The sequence below is a fragment of the Biomphalaria glabrata genome, chromosome 9, assembly GCF_947242115.1.
Source record: "Biomphalaria glabrata chromosome 9, xgBioGlab47.1, whole genome shotgun sequence".
Taxonomy (NCBI): Eukaryota; Metazoa; Mollusca; class Gastropoda; family Planorbidae; genus Biomphalaria; species Biomphalaria glabrata.
Genome location: NC_074719.1, coordinates 38,135,318 through 38,157,011, shown reverse-complemented (window position 1 = coordinate 38,157,011; position 21,694 = coordinate 38,135,318). Strand labels below are relative to the sequence as shown.

At 35.8% G+C, this 21,694-nt stretch overlaps 2 protein-coding genes across 7 annotated transcripts in view; both read left to right on the top strand.

Moving 5' to 3' along the window:
* Positions 1-853, top strand: part of LOC106061051 (uncharacterized) — a 16,774-nt gene extending 15,921 nt beyond the window's left edge. For all 3 annotated transcript variants that reach the window (XM_056042834.1, XM_056042835.1, XM_056042833.1), the window contains one exon: positions 1-853. This exon is cut by the window's left edge and continues 132 nt beyond it. In XM_056042834.1, the coding sequence (XP_055898809.1) occupies positions 1-336 (336 nt within the window). In that variant the 3' untranslated portion in view covers positions 337-853.
* Positions 854-3,586: 2,733 nt separating this feature from the next.
* LOC106061930 (uncharacterized) lies at positions 3,587-18,298 on the top strand. 4 transcript variants are annotated; one of them, XM_056039925.1, is made up of 10 exons: positions 3,587-3,689; positions 5,243-5,308; positions 6,466-6,534; positions 8,403-8,498; positions 9,174-9,272; positions 12,094-12,189; positions 13,721-13,804; positions 15,093-15,188; positions 16,432-16,636; positions 16,727-18,298. In XM_056039925.1, the coding sequence occupies exons 2-10, from the start codon at positions 5,300-5,302 to the stop codon at positions 17,062-17,064; spliced, it is 1,092 nt and encodes a 363-aa protein (XP_055895900.1). In that variant the 5' UTR covers positions 3,587-3,689; positions 5,243-5,299; the 3' UTR covers positions 17,065-18,298. The 4 variants fall into 4 exon arrangements, with proteins under 4 accessions (XP_055895900.1, XP_055895902.1, XP_055895899.1 ...); XM_056039927.1 differs by having other exon boundaries at positions 6,516-6,534; positions 16,432-18,298; XM_056039924.1 differs by having other exon boundaries at positions 16,432-18,298.
* Positions 18,299-21,694: the final 3,396 nt, after the last annotated feature.

Here is a 21,694-nt window from a genome sequence, read left to right as displayed (position 1 = left end):
GCCACTGCAACTTCCGCTCGAAATGACCAGGTTGCTATGGCGACCACTTCAAGTCGAACCGGAGATGCCTCAAGAAATTCGTCTTCAAGTGAAAGTGCAGCCGATTCTAGCCAGACTGAAATGGAGTTTAACTCACAGCCGTCCCAGGGGCTCGTTCGAGAACTAGAAATCCTGAAAACACAGCGGCTCTGTAAAGTATGCTTCAGTCAGAATGCTGGCGTAACGTTCGCTCCTTGCGGTCATTTGGCTTCTTGCGTGGACTGCTGCTCGAAAGTTGACCGCTGTCCAGTTTGCCTGTCCATCATTGATAACATTGTAAAAACATTTATTCCATAAAAGAAGCACGTAGATGGAGATGTTTTCAACTATGGATTTACATATTTATTAGAGTTCTTCATCATTGGCCAGGACAGTGATGTCGCTAAGGAATTAAGAGGAGGTGAGGCTGCCTTTGGTTTTGAAGTAGTATTTTGGGATGGGTATGATATATTAGCTTAACGTAACCTTAGGCACCAACCCTAGTTACGTTTCTAGTTTATAATGATTATATAGATATTAGACATTACGTATTACATTTAACATATAAGCAAGCTTTTAACATGATTATCTATATATTTTTTATTTCGTTAGCAAAATGTTTAATACAAACTCAAATTCTATACATCACATTATACTTTATACTCTATCATATACCCTTAATTTAGGCCTACATTTATCGTACATAGCCGTTTATTATTTGTTTTGTAGATAGTGAGTGGTAGCATGCTGTCTGTGTAGAATAAGGCATGCACACATTGTTACATGTTTTAATCTCGAATAAATATGTTTTGAGATATAAATCTGTTACATTTCATATCAAACGTTGTTCAACTTGTGTTGTTTTTTTTAATTATAAATCTTGTATGTACACACTCTGTCTGTCTTGTACAAATCTTGTACACGCTATTTTGTCCCACTTCCCATTCCTGGATCAATTTGAGACTTAGCCCAATTATTCGTCGATGACAACTCATGAATCAATCACAAAATAAACCTGTAAGTTAAATAATTATTGGTTATAAATTAAGCAATGAAATTGAGTGCATCAGATGGATCCAAAAATCGAAGGTATCACAGTAACTTGGGCGCTGCAGAGCTAGAGAGGAGGTTCCTAGCATTGGAATTGAGATGCTACAGAAGGATTCTAGGTCTCACAATTAAAGACCGCACCACAAACCAAGAGATTAGAGACAGGGTTACTGTAGCTATTGAACCACATGATGACCTGCTAACTATTGTAAAAAAAATGCAAACTAAAACTCCATACTACAGGGTCTTCGGGGCTCGCAAAGACCTTACTCCAGGAAACAGTACTATGGAAAAGAAGAATCAGAGAAAGAAGATGAGAAGATAACACAAAAGAATGGACGGGCCTGCCATTGAACGAGGTTTATTTAAGCCAAAAGACATAGGAATGCAGAAAGACGGTCGACAAATCTTTCGAGGTGCCCCAACCGTCATACAGTCTAAGGCAGGGTTGGGCAACCTTTTTGAATCGGGGCCGAATTCAAGTAAATACTGGGACGGGGTGTGTATATATATATACACACATAAAACTGCATTGCCTCCAGCCTGTGCAAAGTTTTTTTTTAAGTGATAATTGTCTCGCGCAGACCAATACCACTCTTTAAACTAAATGCAGTCCACATTAGCGCAGAAATCTGAGACGGCTGGGAACAACAGATAGCCGTAGGTTTTATATATATTATGTACTTACAACTTAGAAAAATACGTTAACTGTGTCTTTTTTAGTTCACATCTATACTGTATTGTACATTTTTTCACACTCCCTATTGAGGAATTACAATAGAGCAATTTCTGAAACCAACATTACCCACAAAAGCACAGTGATGTATTTACCGGTTTACACTCCTGCGTAATATTACGAACCGAATCAGCATCTACATTAATCAGGAGCTGAAAGTATTGAAAACTGGTTCTTGACTTCTTAAAATAAGCTTTTAAATTCCGCAGCCAAGGAATCCAAATAGGTCTTGTGCTTCTTATCATTTCACTAGAAATAGTTTCACCTTTCAGCAAAGGAAAATGGCAAAACCTGGCAAAACCTGTTTTCACTTGCTGGCTTGTAAAAACGGGATAGCTTTTTTTTTTTAAAAAAGTTTAACATTCACATACATTTCATATATGCAAATACCCCCTTCTAACTCCTTCGATGAAAAACATATTTCATTCTTCATAAAAAATATAAGTTACAAAAATCACAGTCAATGTCCTTCAAGACACATAGGCCTACACATTTCTTCCTTGAGATCACTTATTCTTCTCAATACCTTGCCAATGCTAAGCCAGCGGATACTACTGTCGGAATGTTTTGTTTCCAAATCTTCAAGTAGTTTTCTGATCTGCCTGTAGCTTAGTCCTTTGGTTCTATTACGTTAAATCACAGAGATATTTAGTACAATAAAATTTTTGATATTTTATGTCTCTTTATCTAGTGTTTATGGTTGGGATATTCTTATTTAATGTATATTTTAAAAAAAAATTTACGCAGTCAAAGCCTTGGCTCCAACAGTTGTTACCCTCGCAATCCTGTTCCAAGTCAACCCAACACAACACAGTTTTTGAATAAATACTGGTCTGTGTTTGTGTCTTATATAGCCGATAAGAATAATCTTCGTTTAATTTTTTATAATGGACCTCATTCACCAATCGTAAACAAACAACATTGAGTCACGTGCTTCTTTATCTCTTTTATACAAATTACAATCTAATTTTAATCAACAATGCTTTTCACGAGACAGTTTTTTCGCTGTTTTATCAATATTATATTATGACGTGACCGTTCGTTTTTAGTGAATGAGGTCCATTATAATGTAGAGACCATGTTTCAATAATTTCTAAACATATTTAGAATTATTTTCTTTATATATTTGCAACTTTATTCTGTTCTATATTCTATGGCACACATAATTTCTTGGGTGTCCACGGGCAACATAAAACACTTCGGTGAGCCGCATGTCACCCTAATACCGTAATTTATCCATCCCTGGACTAAGGAATAGGTTAAGATTATTGGGGTTTTCAAAATATGTAATAATTATACAGTGACAGTGACACTAGACCGTACAAGACAATCTGCTGTTAGAATGAAGGACAAACATTTGCATGCGGAAACTTGGGCAAAATGGAACCTTCTAGAAAAAATAGCATTTTTGTAGAGCAATTAGTCAAGAGTTTTCTCCCACAAGAGGAGACAACTAAAACCAATGCTTTTCTCTGGAGTTATTTCTCGAGATACAAGTAGCAATCAAAATCATTAGATGAGATTTTTATTGTATACAGGCTTCTTGGAAGAGTCACTTATTGGAAAAGAGTCTTTAAATGAGAACCTCTTTCATTAAGTGTTACAAGTAATCTACATATCGGTAGCAAAGACTAACAAGATATAAATATTAGACAACTTTGTCTAAGAGCAATAATTGAATTATTGACCTACATGAAATTAATTTACAGAAACGGACAGTTATTGTTCACATCTTTTTCGTAATTTCCGATATTCGCACTATTTGCCTTACGTTATTTTTTTAAAAATATAAAACAATTAGATCAGAGTTATAGAACACTATTTTTCCCTACAAAAATTCAACCTGTAGTTTATAGCAAGATACCGAAGTTCATTGATCAAAAGTGTAAGTCAATCTAGAACACTAATCTGAAAATAATTCATATCATTGTTTAACTTGTTACATATACAATTAGCATAGTGTAAATGTGTTCTGGGTCTGTACTATACTCGATTTTACTTCGACTACTTAGAGAATGTAATAGACTAAATAGTTTCTGGAGGTTTTCGGTTTAAAATGTCTTTAAAAAAAAGTGAGTATCTTTCTCCAACTTCCTTGTTTTGTTTTTCACTTCGGGCTTGTTAGTGTTTGGGGTTAGGCTCATTAGGTTAAGGCCGTTGTTATTTCGTAAGCCTTGAGCCCACTCTCCATCGGCTCTCATTTCGTATTTTTGTACCCTTAGACTTGTTTGCTGTCCGATGTTGAGTTCTTAGCTTTGTATTTGATCTGGCTTTCGTTCTGGCTCTGACTGATTTTTTCTTTCTGTTTCTTTTTGGTCGTGAAAAGTTGGCCCATGTCTGTGGAGTCGCGGTGGCTGAGCGGGGTCCAGGGTTCGAATCCTGGTGAAGACTGGGATTTTTACTTTCGTGATTTACGGGCGTATCCGAATCCTCTAATGAGTATTAAACTTGAAGTTTGGTCTGTCCAAATGAGATCTTTAAAGGAACTGAGATTAATCTCGGGTTTTTTATTAGCAAAGGATGATCAGAGACTACCTCTACTCCTTCTCACGGTCTAACTCGCTCGCCCAAACAGGCTTATCCTTCACTTCCAAGACATTGTGAAGGGGTAAATGTAATTTCTGTTTCACCGAATGGTGAAGTCTAGGTCGTGTAGGTCCATATTTAGTTCAAGTCTTGGTTGTCAGAAGATTTGTCGGTGAAATAGCGTCCCTAACGCTGCCACCAGTACACACCATAGACTCTTCCAAAAAGGAAACCTATGTCCAATTTCTAGTTGGTTTGATGTAATTGAGATTTTTAAAGCAATAGTTACGAGATTTGTGGTTTCCGGTCTAACAATAACATCTCTTTTTTCCGTGCTAGGACCCATACGGTGATCCCATAGGGTGATCCTAGGCTGTGTTATATCTCTATGACTTTTTGAATACTTGTTTAATTTGTACCCTTTTAGAAACACAAAATATTTTTATAAACGTGGTGTTAATAATAATACATACGTACGACATTGTTAAAAGTAGAAAGAACAATGATGCCGAAACCACGATCCTTGATCCACATTCTGCCCGTGCCTAGGTGGAATGTGGCCACTCGGCATATCCGGAAACAGTGCACAATGAAGCCAAGAAAGATTTTATTTTCATGCAGTCCATGACACAGTGTCCCAAATGATGACCCCCCCCCTCCCCAGGAGAAAAAAATCTTGCACTACTGAATTAGGACACGGCAGATTATGTAATCCGATTACATTGCCTTTCCTTACAAAGAACAAAAACGGTAAGTATTGAGCAGCATGCAACTCACAGGCTCTGCAACTTGGAAGTAAAAGGAAAATTCAAAGAAATGAGACATTTGAGATTAATTTCTATCTTACTTTTTAATCGACTGTATTTCATTTAAACGAGTTCTTATTTGAAAATAATTTCTTTTTCTTTAAAGTTAACTGAAAAAAACAATCAACGTTCTGTACACACTAAAAAAGCCAATGGTCTCAAGATGAGCCAGGTAAAGTTTCTCTTACTCTGCAGCAAATTTAATAGTTTATAACATAAAGTATGATTCATTCTCATAAGGAAAATACTCAACATACACGAACATGTATCTACTCTTACTAGATGTAGTTGGTACTTGTAGCTATGGGGAATACTTGGCAAATGTTGTTTAATTTGACCGGCGACATTCTTTTGCACTATTTGCACTATTTCCCTATTTGGAACAAAACTGTTATTACACACAGACATCTTTGTCTTGTTAGTTTGAGCCCTTAAGAACACAATTGTTTTAGCATTTTTTTTTAATCCTATAGAAAAGTTAGACATGAACTCTCTTTTCACCAATTCCTATTTACAAAAAGACGTTTTTCGGTCCTTAAAGAGAAGATAGATAGATAGATAGATAGATAGATAGATAGATAGATAGATAGATAGATAGATAGATAGATAGATAGATAGATAGATAGATAGATAGATAGAAAGATATTAGATAGATAGATAGATAGATAGTTAGATAGATAGATAGATAGTATCATAGTAGATAGATAGATAGATAGATAGATAGATAGATAGATGATAGAATAGAATAGATAGATAGATAGATAGATAGATAGATAGATAGATAGATAGATAGATAGATAGATAGATAGATAGATAGATAGATAGATAGATAGAAAGATATTAGATAGATAGATAGATAGATAGATAGATAGATAGATAGATAGTATCATAGTAGATAGATAGATAGATAGATAGATAGATAGATAGATAGATAGATAGATAGATAGTTAGATAGACAGATAGATAGATAGATAGATAGATAGATAGATAGATAGATAGATAGATAGATAGAAAGATAGATAGACATATCGATAGATAGATAGATAGATAGATAGATAGATAGATAGAAAGATAGATAGATAGATTGATAGATAGATAGATAGATAGATAGATAGATAGATAGATAGATAGATAGATAGATAGACAGACAGACAGACAGATAGACAGACAGATAGATAGACAGATAGATAGATAGATAGATAGATAGATAGATAGATAGATAGATAGATAGAAAGATAGATAGATAGATAGATAGACAGACAGACAGATAGACAGATAGATAGATAGATAGAGTATTTATTGATTGATTTCTAACACTTATTTAAACAGTGCAATATCTCTTGTAACGCTCTTCTGATTGAATCTATTTCCTTCGGCAGCTATGACGAGCTTGCAAAAGTAAGTACGGTAACTAGCATCCATGAATAGGTCTAGATATACATGTATTTGCCGATATTCAAAAGTAACAAACTTAATTTCTTTGTTTTTGAACATGATATAAAACATCACACAAATACGATCTATCATTAAGATACAGACAATCTGTGTCTTATTTCCACAGTTGTTGAAAATGAATATTTTCATAATTCTTTACGTAAAAACTACACATATTAAAAAAAAAGATTAAGTGACGCCGTACGACCTTCAAACCGATCACTACTACTTTACATCATAAACAATGTATTTAATAGTTCTCTTTTAATAAAATATTTCTTTATTTCAAAATTCACCCCAATGATCATAGTTCTGGTCAAGATATATTTCAGTTTTCCATGATGAACCTAAAGACGATCGTACCCATAACAAACAAATTATCTCTACTGCCATTGCTCTACCTTCAGTTCTGTCATACCCCTTGTAATGTACTCAACTAATAAGTAATAAGATCTACACAAGTAACATGTAGAAATAGACCAAGTCCAAACCGTTATGTAAACACGAATAATGTTTAATATTGAAAAGGCTACAGTCGCCTAACACCAACTGACTATATTTACATAAATAATATCTAACCCAACTAAGTCGTGACGATACTAAATGTCGCTTTCAAAGTCTGTCAACTATGATTGATGCGTCTCTTATGCAAACTAATAATGCTAAGTGTCTCACACTTGTTTGACATAGTGTATAGCTGTATAGCTCCCCCTTTCTCATTTCCTATGTGCTCAAAGATGACTGCGAAGTCCAATCCTCGCTTTAAAAAGCCGGCTGCATATGTGGCATGGGTAGGCTAGGTCAGTTGCAGATAGGCCTGCTTCTTCTCTCAGCTTTTTGTTTATTCGGCGTTTTTTTCACGCTGGCCACTCTTCTTGCTTTATATCTCGTCACTCTGAGACTCACAGCTTAGAGCCATGAGGAGTGATCGAGAGCTAGTGCTTCCCAGCCGTGAATGTTGATATCGCCTTCCTTGAAGGAGCTGTTGAGAGTGTCTTTGTAGCGCTTGCATTGACATACTTGGGAGCGCTTTCCTGCACACAAATCCCGTACAGAAGTTGTTTGGGAAGGCGATTGTCTGGCATGTGGACTACATCGAAGTTTGGACCTTTTTATTGTCGCATTGACACTGTTCATGTTGGACAGCTTTAGGATTTCTGTGTCTGGTATGTGGTCGAACCAACGCACCTTATGGATACTCCTAAGACAGCGTAGGTGGAAGGAGTTTAGCTTTTTGGTGTGACGGGAATATAGGGGCTGGGACTCTAATGCATATAAGAGTGACGGGAGATCTACAGCACTGTAGACTTTTAGTTTTGTGTTTATGGTGAGTCCTCTACGTTGCTACACTTGTCCTTGAAGTCCTCCAAAAGCAGCATTAGCAAGCGCAACACAAAAGTCTACTTCACCATCTAGGTTGACGTTTGCTGTTATAGTGCTTCCCAGATAAACATAGTAGTCAACTTGGGAATAGAGGCATGATATGTGCTTTTAAAGTAATAATCTGCTTGTTAAGGCAAATACCACTTTATACTAAACCTCAGAAACAGATATTGCCTATTTTATTTATACAGAGTAGACATATAACTATATAGTAGCGTGCTTAGAACACATGCGTTTGGTCGCTGTAGTGAGCTTTTGGTTTTCCAAGACTTTTCAAAGAAGTCCAAAGAAAGTCGATTTAGCCTTCCTATGTAAAGGATTCCTCTAGAACTTTCTATATCATGGCAGTTATGCCACATCACCCCCCCCCCTTTTTTTTATACTTAGCAGCTAGAAATTTTTAAAAATGTCTACTTACAATTTGTATTATTGCCTATTTTGATGTGTAGAGGTATGAGCGATTCGATGGGGATCTACATGTCAAGGGCAATGGTAACCAGTTGAATGGTTTTATTTTGAACACTGAAAGAGATGCCAACGGTAAGGTAAGTGAAGTTTTAGAAAGAAACACACATACACAAACACACATAAACACACACACACACTTCTTCTTCTTCTAGCCAACTTTTTGGCTGCTGAGCTGCCAGCTCTTTTGCAGATTGTGCCAAAGAAAAATAGTGTGCTGTTCTCTTCTGTTGTTAAGCACTGCCGCACAGGGTGATGGTTATGTTGGGCTGGAGTGGTAGTAGGGTCTACCTAAGGTAGATTAGCAAGGGGCATTCAAAAAGGATATGGTTTACGGTTTCATAAGGGTGGGCGCAGTGTCTACAAAGGGGAAGTTGTGTGGGATTTATTTGATTGAGATGGTAATTTAACAGAGGTGTGTGTCCTGTCCTTAGTAGGAAGATTGTAGATTGCTCTTTGCGGGGGAGGAAGTTAATACTGTCCAGTTTGTTAGGCGTAGTCATTTCTCTGTACATGGCTCTGCCTGTGTTTCCTGATGCTCATTGGTTGAGCTACTCCTCATTCTGATTGTTGACTAACATTGACCTTAGGGTGAGGTAGTTAACAGGTCTATCTGGTTGTTCCATAAATGATCCTGCCTTTGAAAGCTAATCTACCCTTTCATTTCCCATGACGCTATATACTTTATATGTTTTGCAACATTTAAAAAAAATTATTTTGCAGAAGGAGTAATTATTTGCTATATTATTTTGTAGACCTATATGTGGCACACAGGTCTTGTCAAAGTAGAAGGCCACAATTACCACATTTCTGGTATGAGGAAGAACAACTCTGGTTTTGGTTTGTTAAACACGGCAAGTCTCTCTCCACCATTATGTATGGCATCATTATGTCTGCAGTTGATTCACTTAGTATTATTCTCTTTACAAATAATTTCACTTACATTTGTTTTTGTATTTTTTTTTTACAAAGCTTACGTCAACTCTATCTGACAACACAAAAATCAATTTAAACAAATACATAATTAACTAATTTTATTTAATTATTTTTTTTGTATAGTATCGAACAAGAGAAAGAAATTGTGAACTAATCTTATACAATAGAGACGTTACTTCAAAAAAAAATAATTGCGTCCTACGCGTCATGCATTCAGTCATGCATGTTAACCAACGACTTAAATTCTGCCAAGTCACTGGTTTTCCTGGCTAGCTCAGGCGACATATTCCATGCTCTAATAGCACTAGGGAAGAAGGAGTATTTGTACAAATTTCTCCCAGCATATGGGACGTGAAATGTGCCTTTATCTTTGTGTCTTTCAGAGTATTTGATTAAATTTTGTATTTGAAGATTATGGTTCAGTGTTTTATGTATAGTTGCTACTTTTCTTTTGGGTCTTCTATCGTTTCCGTTTAAAAGTATGAAGCTAACAATATATAATTATAAAAGCGTAGATTTTCATAAGTGATTCGCTGGCACAAAGGTTAGTGTATTGGCTTGTGGAGGCTTGAGGAGGCTTGAGCCGTCAATTTCAACTTTCGTCTTTCAGCTTCTTTTCTTTGTATATATAAATACATTTAATAAGTGATTACGGTAACACTGAAACAGATTCATTCTTCTCAAAGCCCCCCCCCCACACACACACTTTTCCCAACTGATCCAGACAAGTGATATGGTCAGAGCGTATTGAGAAAGCTAAAAGCATACAATTGCGCCCAACAAAAAAAAAATTGACAAAATATTTGTAGTCGCACAGATTTATTATTATTAATCTAGATCAGTGATTCCTAAAATACGGACTGCGGGTCAGAATCAGCCCCGAAGTGGTTCAATTCGACCCGCCGCCGAAACGTCGGTACAAGGTATAGAAATACCCGACCCTTTTTTTAAAAAGAAAGGTCGAAAACGTATCTTTTCTCTACCTTACTTACTTAACTACTTAATCCTGTGCACTCCCAGGGGAGCATAGGGCCGAAACCACACCTCTCCACCGAACTCGGTTCTGAGCAGCTTTCTTCATCTGCTCCCATGTCATTCCAGTACCCTCAGCTTCACCTCTTCCAGGTTTGCTTGGGTCTGCCCACTTTCCTCTTTCCTTGTGGGTTCCAGTCAAGTGCCTGCCTTGCAACATTGGTAGCTGGTTTTCGCAGGGTGTGTCCTATCCAGCTCCATTTTTGTTTTGTGATGTCTTGGGCTATGGGCTTTTGTCTAGTTCTGTCCCACAAATCGATAGTAGTTATCTTTTCTGACCACCTAATTCCTAATATCGTAGGCATCTGTTAACAAAGCTTTTCCATATAAAGGTTTTCAAATGTATATTACCTCCGTTAGGGCCCTCACTATTTCCCTTATGAATTGGTACCATGGTCTTTTACATTTGTGCGTTTATGAACTGGGACTCTATATAGAATCTACCAGGAAAAGTTGAACGGATCTTGACGTTTTCCTGAAACCTGATAATAAGCCAATATAATTGTTTCATTAGGAAAGAGTGTCAGTTCAAACCAACAACATAACACGGCATTATGAAACAAATATGGCGCATTCTTGATCTGAGCCGCGAATAAAATATTGTTAAACTACGCCTAAAGGTTGGAGGATTGGTGTGAATGTTTACCGAAATGAGACAAGAAAATAAGTTGATGGTAAAGTTAGCTACTTATCCCTTAAGTAGGGAAATGTCGCCATTTTCCGACAAGTAAAAAAAAAACAACAACTGTATCCCTTTCAAATAGCATTAGTCAATGTCAGCACAAGATCCACGAGTTTCTAATAAAATAGTTTCAGGTTCATTTTATTTCGTGTTTGTAGATTTACGTTTATGTGGCCCGCGACACGAGAGTTGGAAATTAAAATTGCCCCCAGGTCGGGTAAGGTCGGACAGCACTAGTCTAGATCTATTACCAACGACTGATCCAAACTAATTGATACAGTTACGCTTAATATAACCTTTTTTTTTCTTCAATATTTTTCTTGTTTACAAACATTTAACTAGTTCTACATTTACTGAGCCTGTGGATTATAGAAGGTTGAAACCTTTGAGCTTTCCTGTTTCCGTTTTAACATGAAGTTCTTTTTTCCAATTACATCCACCCTTTACACATGAATATATAAGATAGTACCAAATCCTATACCTATAAATATGTTCTAGAATTCTACCGGTCTGTGTATATTCTCTCACATTCACACTGACTATTATCTTGATCTGGGTGGCCATAGTGCCGTGTGCGATTAAAATGGTCTTACAAAACATATAGTCCAATATATTTAAGGTTCTAAACCGGTGTAGTCTGTTTTGAATATGTCAGTATTGCGTGTGTCATTTTTAATTTATTTTTTTCTTAATCATCGGTGATTTGGGTGGCATGTAAGATCCTCTCGATCTATTTTGGTCATTGTAGTCTTTTTATATGTTGGTGTTTGCAATTTTTAAAATTTTATCAATTGTTTCTTATTTCCTTTTATTTTATTTTAACTTTTTTTGATTCTTGAGCATTGTAGGATCGCTGTTGAAATCCAACGCTTGAACTTCTTGAAGAAGAAATCCATTTTACGTTATTATTCTGAAAAGAAATGTACAATACATTTTCCAAACATTGTAAGTTCATTAGCATGCATCATTCTCTGGCTTGTAGTTACTGATTATATTTTGTTTCTTTTTTTGCTCTTCTCTTACAGACCTATTTTATACACCATGGTGTCATTAAGGTCTTAGGAAATGGAAACGAAATAGATCGTTTGTTTCTTGAGGCACGCGAAGATGCTGGCGCTTTGGTACGTAACTAGTGTATGCCTTTACTATCAGTTTCAGGCAAAATACATTTTTTTAAAGCCTAACTACTTTTATAGCCCTCAGTTTTGACATATCTCCATTATACACTTGACAACAATCTAAATAAGACTAAATAGAGGCCAGATGTAGTTCTAGACTCAGATTTTGACGTAGTTCTATTAAACAATTTGAACAAAATTTACATCTTTGAATTATTAAGGAAATAGCTTATCTTCTTACAGCTTAGGAGTGCAGATTTATTTATTATGTAAACAGTAGTATCACATTAAGAAGTGAATCTGATGCGAACAGCATAGTGCACTATTATCAAGTAGTAGGTTTACTAATCCTGATCATAATGTTGGCCGAGATATAGATCTACATCTAATAATATTAAGATTAAATGTGTAAAGTCATACGAATTCTAGTCAAGAACTAGATTCTAGATCTAGTTCAGATTCTAGATCTGGTCTAGATTCTAGATTTAGTCTTCATTCTAAATTTAGATCTAGATCTACAGTCTAAAGTTAAATAGTTAGTCTAGATCTAGACTTTGTCTAGATTACTGGGTGCATTACATAACTACAAATAAACTAGGGTGCATTACATAACTACAAATATGTAACTACAAATATAGAACAAAAAACACAACTATAGAACATAACTATTATTTTGTACATTTTAATTTGTAAATTAAATAGCTGCCTGGTCGTGCGGTATGCGCGCTGGACATCTGCGTGAGGTTTGGACTAGGAAGTAGATTACCTTCAACTAAAAAGGAACATCCGAAACACATACAGCATTTTGTTGTTAATAATTGCTATGTATAAATTACTTCATCAAATAGGTCCTTTACATTTCTTGTTCACTTCACATCAATTAAGTATGCTTGGTCACAAAGTGATTATGCCGTTTTGGGGTTCTAACCTGAGTGATTGGGAATACGAACCATTGGTCAATGTGACAAAAGTCTGTTCAGACAGGCAGATGGAGGCCCTCTTTCATTGGTTTAGAGTTCCAAGGGACTTAACCTTTGAGACTGTTCATGTAATTTCCTGAACAAACAAAAGTTAAGGGTTAATTTTTTTTCTCCTCTGCGTATTTGCATCTTTTAGTCTTTTCTTATTTCATCATAGTTTGAATCCATTTAATGTAATTCATAATTTTAAAAAAAATATTTAAAATTATCAAACAAATGAAGAAACGATGATATTGTAGTGTTTATTATTTAGAAATATATTTTTCAGACATCAACCAGAAAAACAAATTAAATTTTTAGTATAAGTCTCCTTAATATTTTTTATAATAAGACACAATAATTAACAGATTCTTCCTACATTTTTTCAGCTTTCCTAACTACGCTAGTCAATAGTAATTTTCACCTTTAGTTTATCTTTGTTATCTAAATACCAGCGCTTACTTGGAAGTATTTATTCCTAAAGATTTGTCCCTTCATTTAAAGCACCCTTTTAACTGTCTTTGACTACTAGCCTTTAAAATGCACATTTTCTTTTGCGTAACAACGTTGTGCAGCATAATGTGGGCATTCAAATTCTTGGAAACGGCAATGTAGTGAGGGACCCAGCTTTTCACGACAATCGTAAGACCAACGCAACGGTGAGTAAATTTCTTATCATCTTTATCATCATCTTCATCATCATTTTTCATCATCATTATCGTCATTATCATCATCGTCATCTTCATCTTTATCATAGTCATCATCATCGTTATCTTTACCACCAGCATCATCATCATCAACACCATCATCACCATCTTCATCATAGTGCCTGTGTAAAATGCTCTCTTGTAAAAGCCCTGGACATAAACCTTGCCATTGTGCGTAATGCACATATGTCACCAGGACTTCTGACTTTTAATAACTGATAATTTTTTGTTTGATAAAAACAAGGGAAACTAATCCTTCAGTATATATGGCTAAATGTATTGGGTTTAGTCCCCTAAAATAACTGTTAACGGCAGTATGCATACATATGCATACATACATACATACATACATACATGCATACATACATACATACATACATACATACATACATATATTATACATACACACATACATACATATATACATACATACATACATACATACATACATACATACATACATACATACATACATACATACATACATACATATATACATACATACATGCATAAATGCATACATACATACATACATACATACATACATACATACATACATACATACATACATACATATATACATACATACATACATACATACATACATACGCCCTACTTTATGCTTAATATACATGCATACATACATGCATACATACATGCATACATACATGCATACATACATACATACATGCATACATACATACATACATATATTATACATACACACATACATACATATATACATACATACATGCATACATACATACATACATACAGACGTACATACATACATACGTACATACATACATACATACATACATACATACATACATACATACATACATATATTATCCATACACACATACATACATATATACATACATACATGCATACATACATACATACATACATACATACATACATACATACATACATACATACATACATACATACATACATGCATACATACATACATACATATATTATACATACACACATACATACATATATACATACATACATGCATACATACATACATACATACATACATACATACATACATACATACATACATACATACATACATATATACATACATACATGCATAAATGCATACATACATACATACATACATACATACATACATATATACATACATACATACATACATACATACATACATACATACATACGCCCTACTTTATGCTTAATATTATGTATAACGTCTGTATGTTTCTAGACCACTATTGAGGTCAGTGACATTATACAAATAACTGGAATGGGGAACATCTCTTGTGGCTTATACACCTACGTAGATCCTAACAGTCTTCCTACAGTAAGTATATGTCTTCCTGAAGTAAGTATATGTCTTCGTACAGTAAGTATATGTCTTCCTACAGTAAGTATATGTCTTCCTACAGTAAGTATACGTGTTCCTACAGTAAGTATATGTCTTCCTACAGTAAGTATATGTCTTCCTACAGTAAGTATATGTCTTCGTACAGTAAGTATATGTTTTCCTACAGTAAGTATATGTGTTCCAACAGTAAGTATATCTGTTCCAACAGTAAGTATATTTCTACCTACAGTAATTATTTCTTTCTAAAGTAGCTAGCTATCATTGGAAAGGGCATAAAGTTAACTTTATTTTTTTTCCGAACTTCCGAAGGTTAAGAAACACTGCTCTCAACACTGCTCTCAACACTGCTCTCAACACTGCTCTAATTGTATTATAAACCACTTTTGGTTATTCTCTAATGTTGCATGTTTTCGTGTATACATAGTGTTAGGATTTACAGGGAGTTAGGGTTTAGAAAAAGTCGCCCTCCCCCCCCCCCCCCATTAAAAGTCCTGTATCTGCTAATGACCAGAAGTGAGTGTTTGGAAAAAAAAGTGTTCTAAAGCGAGCCGTCCCAATGCAATGTAACATATACTAGAGTACACTGGCCAAAAGGAGGTTTTTGAGATGTGGACAGTTTTATTGAAAGTGCAACAAATAAGGAAAAAGGGTGGGGGGGGGGGGGGTATGTGAGCATCCGCTGGATGTTAAAAAAAAAATCCTGGCCCTAAAATTTCCATTGGGCCAATCCACTATTCAGATTAAGAGATGAAAAGAATCTTAATTTATAGTCGTAGAGTGTAACTGGAACTATTTCTTAAGGCGGAAAGTTTTGTTTTATTTTTGAATTTGAGAAATAGAAGGGATGTTCAAGTGTACGGCCTGTGTAGTTCAACTTTAAAGATACCAGAATACGTTATACCAGAGAAATATACATTCGATAACGTTTAGTGGTGGGCCTTCATATGAATATTGTTATAAGTACGAAGAAAAGGGGAGAAGATCCATGACATAAAAAAAAAAACTATATAGCCTGGGAACAAATCAACGTAGCCAGAGAGTAATGCCTAATGTTGATATAAATCTGATGTTTATGTTATAGGTTTTGGATGACTTCAATCAAATACTTACCTTTTACAGTTAAAATTTGTATGCAGGGTATGCGTGTCACCTATTATCTGACCCTACATGTTATAAGAGACTCTATTTGCAATCGCAATATTGTAATGTTTATCCGCAGGCTAAAACTGTTAAAGTAAACGTTCGAAACATCAGGAATCCCCAGCCGACAAGTTCGAATCCATGCGGAGCTCCATGTCAGAATAACGAAGGTCCATATCAGGTCCAGCTCTCTGCTGAACACGAACATAATTTCATTGGTCAGAAGACTCAGACTCAAGGTGTTCAGGCTAAGACTCGAGATGGTCAGACGACTCAGACTCAAGGTGTTCAAGCTAAGACTCGAGATGGTCAGACGACTCAGACTCAAGGTGTTCAGGCTAAGACTCGAGATGGTCAGACGACTCAGACTCAAGGTGTTCAGGCTAAGACTCGAGATGGTCAGGTGGGTATTTCTAGGGCGACCCTTTCAAGTCAAACTGACAATGCTTCAAGTGGTCATCTCTATGAAGGTCCAGGCAAAACTAGTCAGACTGAAACTGAGTTAAACTCACAGCCGGCACAGGAGCTCGTTCGAGAACTAGAAATCCTGAAAACACAGCGCCTCTGTAAAGTATGCTTCAGTCAGAACGCTGGCGTAACGTTCGCACCTTGCGGTCATTTGGCTTCTTGTGTGGACTGCTTCTCAACTGTTGACCGCTGTCCAGTTTGCCTGTCCAGCATTGATGGCATTGTAAAAACATTTTTTCCGTAAATGAAACATGTAGATTGAGAAGAATTTTAGAATAAATGACAGATAATATATTATATTTATAAACTGTATAATTACAGTAGTATGGGCAGCAGCGTGGCTAAGAAAGTAAGAGAGTGTGCGGACCTCATTGGTAGGTACTTTTTACGAATTAGCTAGATAATCCAGAAAATTTAAAATTGATTTTATTACATAAATCGTTTAAGAAGGAAGATTGGGGGCGGTATGACACCGAAGCAGGACGTTTTGGCGTGATGGTCGTTTTGGAGCAGCCATTTTAGCGCGAATAGTTCTGGTGCGAGATGTTTTAGTCACATTTTCATTTTTTTTTGCTCTTATTACGTTGTGTATGTGTGTTTGTGTTTAAACGTTCTGTAAAGAAAAAAAAATGTTTTGTTAATTTTTTCTTTATTAGATTTTGAATTAAAGTTTGTTTGGGTCTTTTGTTAGAGCACAAACATTCGAATGTGTGCGTGGCGGATTATTTCGGCCACAGGGTTTGAACCCTGGACCATAAATACGACATATCTCTAGTTCATACCTAATACCAGGCAGTGATCAATAGTTCACTAAATGTGTTTATGAAACATTTTAAATTATTAAAACTTATTTTCATGGAAAAGTGGTAAGGGGTGACTGTATACTATATATACTAGGCTAGAGCCTAGTGGAAAAAAATGTTTATTATAAAAAGATTTGTGTTTACATATTGTCTATGTCACCTCTCCCGTCAAAACTGCTGCGAAAAAAAGGCTGCGCTAAAAACGACCACCGCGTGAAAGCGGCGATGGCAAAACGTCATGTACCCTATTACACCATTCGCTGATCACACCAAGTGACAACAACTTAGCGAGCCACTGGTTGGGGGTATATAGTATAAAGAGATAGGCGTATGTGTACTGTTAGATAGGTAGATTATTAAGAGTATTTTTGAATTGATTTTTTTTAAATTACAGCTTCGTTACTATTTCGTCCAATGAAGATTCCGATACTTTACATTACACTATACATACATTGTTTTAAAATATTTATTTGACATTCTGAATAAAGCCTTTACTAGTAGTGTGTACTATATATATATATATATATATATAGAGAGAGAGAGAGAGAGAGAGAGAAAAGAGAGAAAAGAGAGAGAGAGAGAGAGGTAGCTATAGATATATATGTAGATAAACACTTCATAAATCACTTGATGTGAAATCTAATATTGAATTTAAGATATTTTTATTTTTTGTGAAATAAATATTTTGTTTTCAATATCAAACTTTGTTCGTTATATTATAGACCTTAAGATATAAATTGTTCATTCTGACAGAGCCTAGCAACACTGCTGATTCTAAACGGTAGTGATTGCCTAGGAACAGACCGTAAGGGTTGGGTTGCAACAAATGACCAAAGCGATTGTCATTGCTTTTATGTTGTACGAAACCATTTGCACTACAAAACTAATGGCACTGTCTTCGACTTCGACTAGTAAGGACGACTGCAATGTTTCACATGACTACGCAGACCCAGTTACGACCTGCATAGTTTGTCTCAACTGATGCACGCATAGGCATTGTCAGCATAGGGTCATTGATGATCTCGTTACGACCTTAGGCATCCTCTCATTTAACTCAGAAAATGTATGTTTTATGATATGTACCGAAACATTCCTCACTGATCTCAAAGACTAGCCTTATTACCGAAACAGTACATACTGAAAACTATGAAAACTGTCAGATGACTTTTGCTTTTACATTGTGTTGTTGTCGTCCTTCAGTGGTGGCTGAGTGGTTAGGCACTTGGCTCCCAAACATGGGGTTCGAATCTCGGTGAAGACTGGGATTATGAATTTCGGGATTTTTATGGTGCTCTGAGTCTTCCTAATTCTAACTGATACCTGACTCAAGTTTGGGGAAAGTAAAGGCAGTTGGTTGTTATGCTGGTCAAATGACACCATGCTCGTTAACCGTTAGCTATACTTTAAAAAAGGGGAGATGATTACGTCCTACGCGTAATGCGTCTAGTCTAGTCATACACGTTAATTAAACGGTGACTTAAATCAAGTCACTGGTTTTCCTGGCTGGCTCAGGCAACCCATTCCATGCTCTAATAGAACTAGGGAAGAAAGAGTATCTGTACCACAGTGCCCTAGCATATGGAACGAGGGATGTGCCTTTATCTTTGTGTCTTTCTGAGTATTTGATTAGATTTTATTTTTGTATTTGAAGATTATGTGTCTTCTATCCTAAAGGCTTTCTAAATTTAATGATTTTACTAAAAGTGTTACTCTAATGATACTCTAATCAAATGTGAATACTCGTTTGTTATGAATCTCACTGCTCTACATTGTGTCTCTTCCAGTTTCTTAATGTTTTATTAAGTTGAGAGATTCCAAACAGAGGAGGCATATTCTATAATTGGCTTAGCCAAGGTGAAATAACATTTTAGTTGTGTAATCTTAAGTGATTTTACACATGACTGATAAGATAAGTGACACATTGGATAAAAATGAATTACTAAAATAGTATAGGTGACTCTTTAGATAGATTCTAATTGCAATGTATTCGATTCCGAAGATTAGTCAGGAATGCAGTATTTCCCGTGGATGCGAAGCCCCAGCTGTGAACTACATATTTTGCCACATCCAGGGCAAGCATAGTCATCGTCGTAGGTGGTCGATTTAGCTTTTCTTCTTGCCGTCTCGAAAGCGGATTTCCTTTTGGTCTCAAATGTGTATCCCGCGGCCTTTGTGAGTAACCTCCAGCTGTCTCGTTTTGAGGCCGCATGCAACCAGGCGCTCTCTTCTATGTCAGCTAAGGCAAGTTGGCGCCTAAGCTGGTCTTTGAAGCGTTTCCGTGGGGCGCCTCTGCTATGTCGACCATCTTTTAGCTCACCAAAAAATACTACCCAGCCTAACTGTCGGGCCATAAGAAGTCCCATTATACTGTCCATACCAGCGTTCGCTAGGACATCGATGTTTGTAGTGCTGTCTTGCCACCGTATCTCCATGATGGAGCTCAAGTATCTTTAGTGAAAGCATTCAAGTATTCTTACTTGCTTTCTGTATAGTACCCATGTCTCAGATCCATACAGAAGGGTTGAGATAACCACCGCCTGGTAGATATTTATTTTTGTAGGCAGGCGAAACGATTTATTCCGCCTAACTCTCGCCTGAAGGCGTCCAAAAGCGCCACTGGCGTTGGTCAGACTGTTATCAACTTCCCTTGAATGTGAGGCGTCATTTGACACTTTACTACCCAGATATGTGAAGTGGTCCACCATGTTAAGGGGTTTTCCGTTTACGTTGATATTTTGGGGCTTAGTAGGTTTTATTTATATGGCTACGCAAACCCACAGTAGCTTAATTAAATTATGGATAAATAATTTATTAGATAAGTGAATGGAGAAGAGGGTCATTGAATAATATGTGTTCATCCCATTGAATGTCTTATTTGATGTTTCAGTGGTAAATTTGGTAATGAAATAGTAACTTATTAGGTAAGGGACTATTTGAATAACTGATTTTATTTAAACACGTAGTCAGAATGAAGGTAAATTAAAGTCAGTAAAAAAAAAAACTTAAAATAATTAGACGCCTTTCGCTTAAATTAATCGAAAATCACAATACACACGTATATATATTAGAAAAATACTGTGCAGGAAATATAAAGGTCATCTATTTCAGTGGCCAGGGTGTCGTTTAGCTAGCACAACTTTACTCACCAAATTTCAGATATCCATTAGGGTTTTTTTTTGGGATATAAGATAAAAAATGAATCAATTACATCACTGGAAGAAACAGTTTAAAAAATAATGGATATTAGTGTACCCAAAAAAAAACAAATTAGAAGTCTTTTAGGTCTTTGCAATTTGTATAGCAAATTCCTTCCAAAGTTTGCAGATATGATTGAACCTTTTACAAATCTTACAAAGAAAGGGAAATCTAATAATATAGTTTGGTCTGAACAATGTCAAAGATCGCTACACAAGATCAAGAGTGTTTTTTCTAAAGAACCAATATTGAAACTGCCCCACATTACCAAAGAATTTATTTTGGCAACGGATGCTACATCCATAGCTATAGGGGGCTGTTTGATGCAAGAGTATAGTGGAATTGCACACCCTGTTTTTTATGTAAGCAGGAAACTAACCCTTGCAGAATTAAACTATGCAACTATTGAAAAAGAGGGGTTGGCAGTTGTGTGGTGCATAACAACACTAAGTTTTTATCTGATGGGGGCTAAATTCCAAATTGGCATTCATTAATTTAAATAAATGTGGTAATAATAGAATTGCTAGGTGTGCATTACAACTGATGGACTATAAATTTGAGTTCAGGACAATACCAGGGAAAGAAAATGTTGTAGCAGATATCTTATTACTTATAGATATATGTTAACAGAAATTGTTGCGAATGTTCATAATAACAGTTATTATTACGATGAATATAATTGTTATTTAACGTCAGAACTGTATTGGTATTAACATGACATTGTGTATGATTTTGTTTGTTTATTACACTATGGTTCTCTATGTTACAGAGAATTTCTAATTTTAAAAAGTTGGAATAGTCCGATAATATATTCAGTTAAACTTAACGGGGGGGGGGGGTTTACGTGCGCATCGGAGTGTAAATGTGGAATGGTGT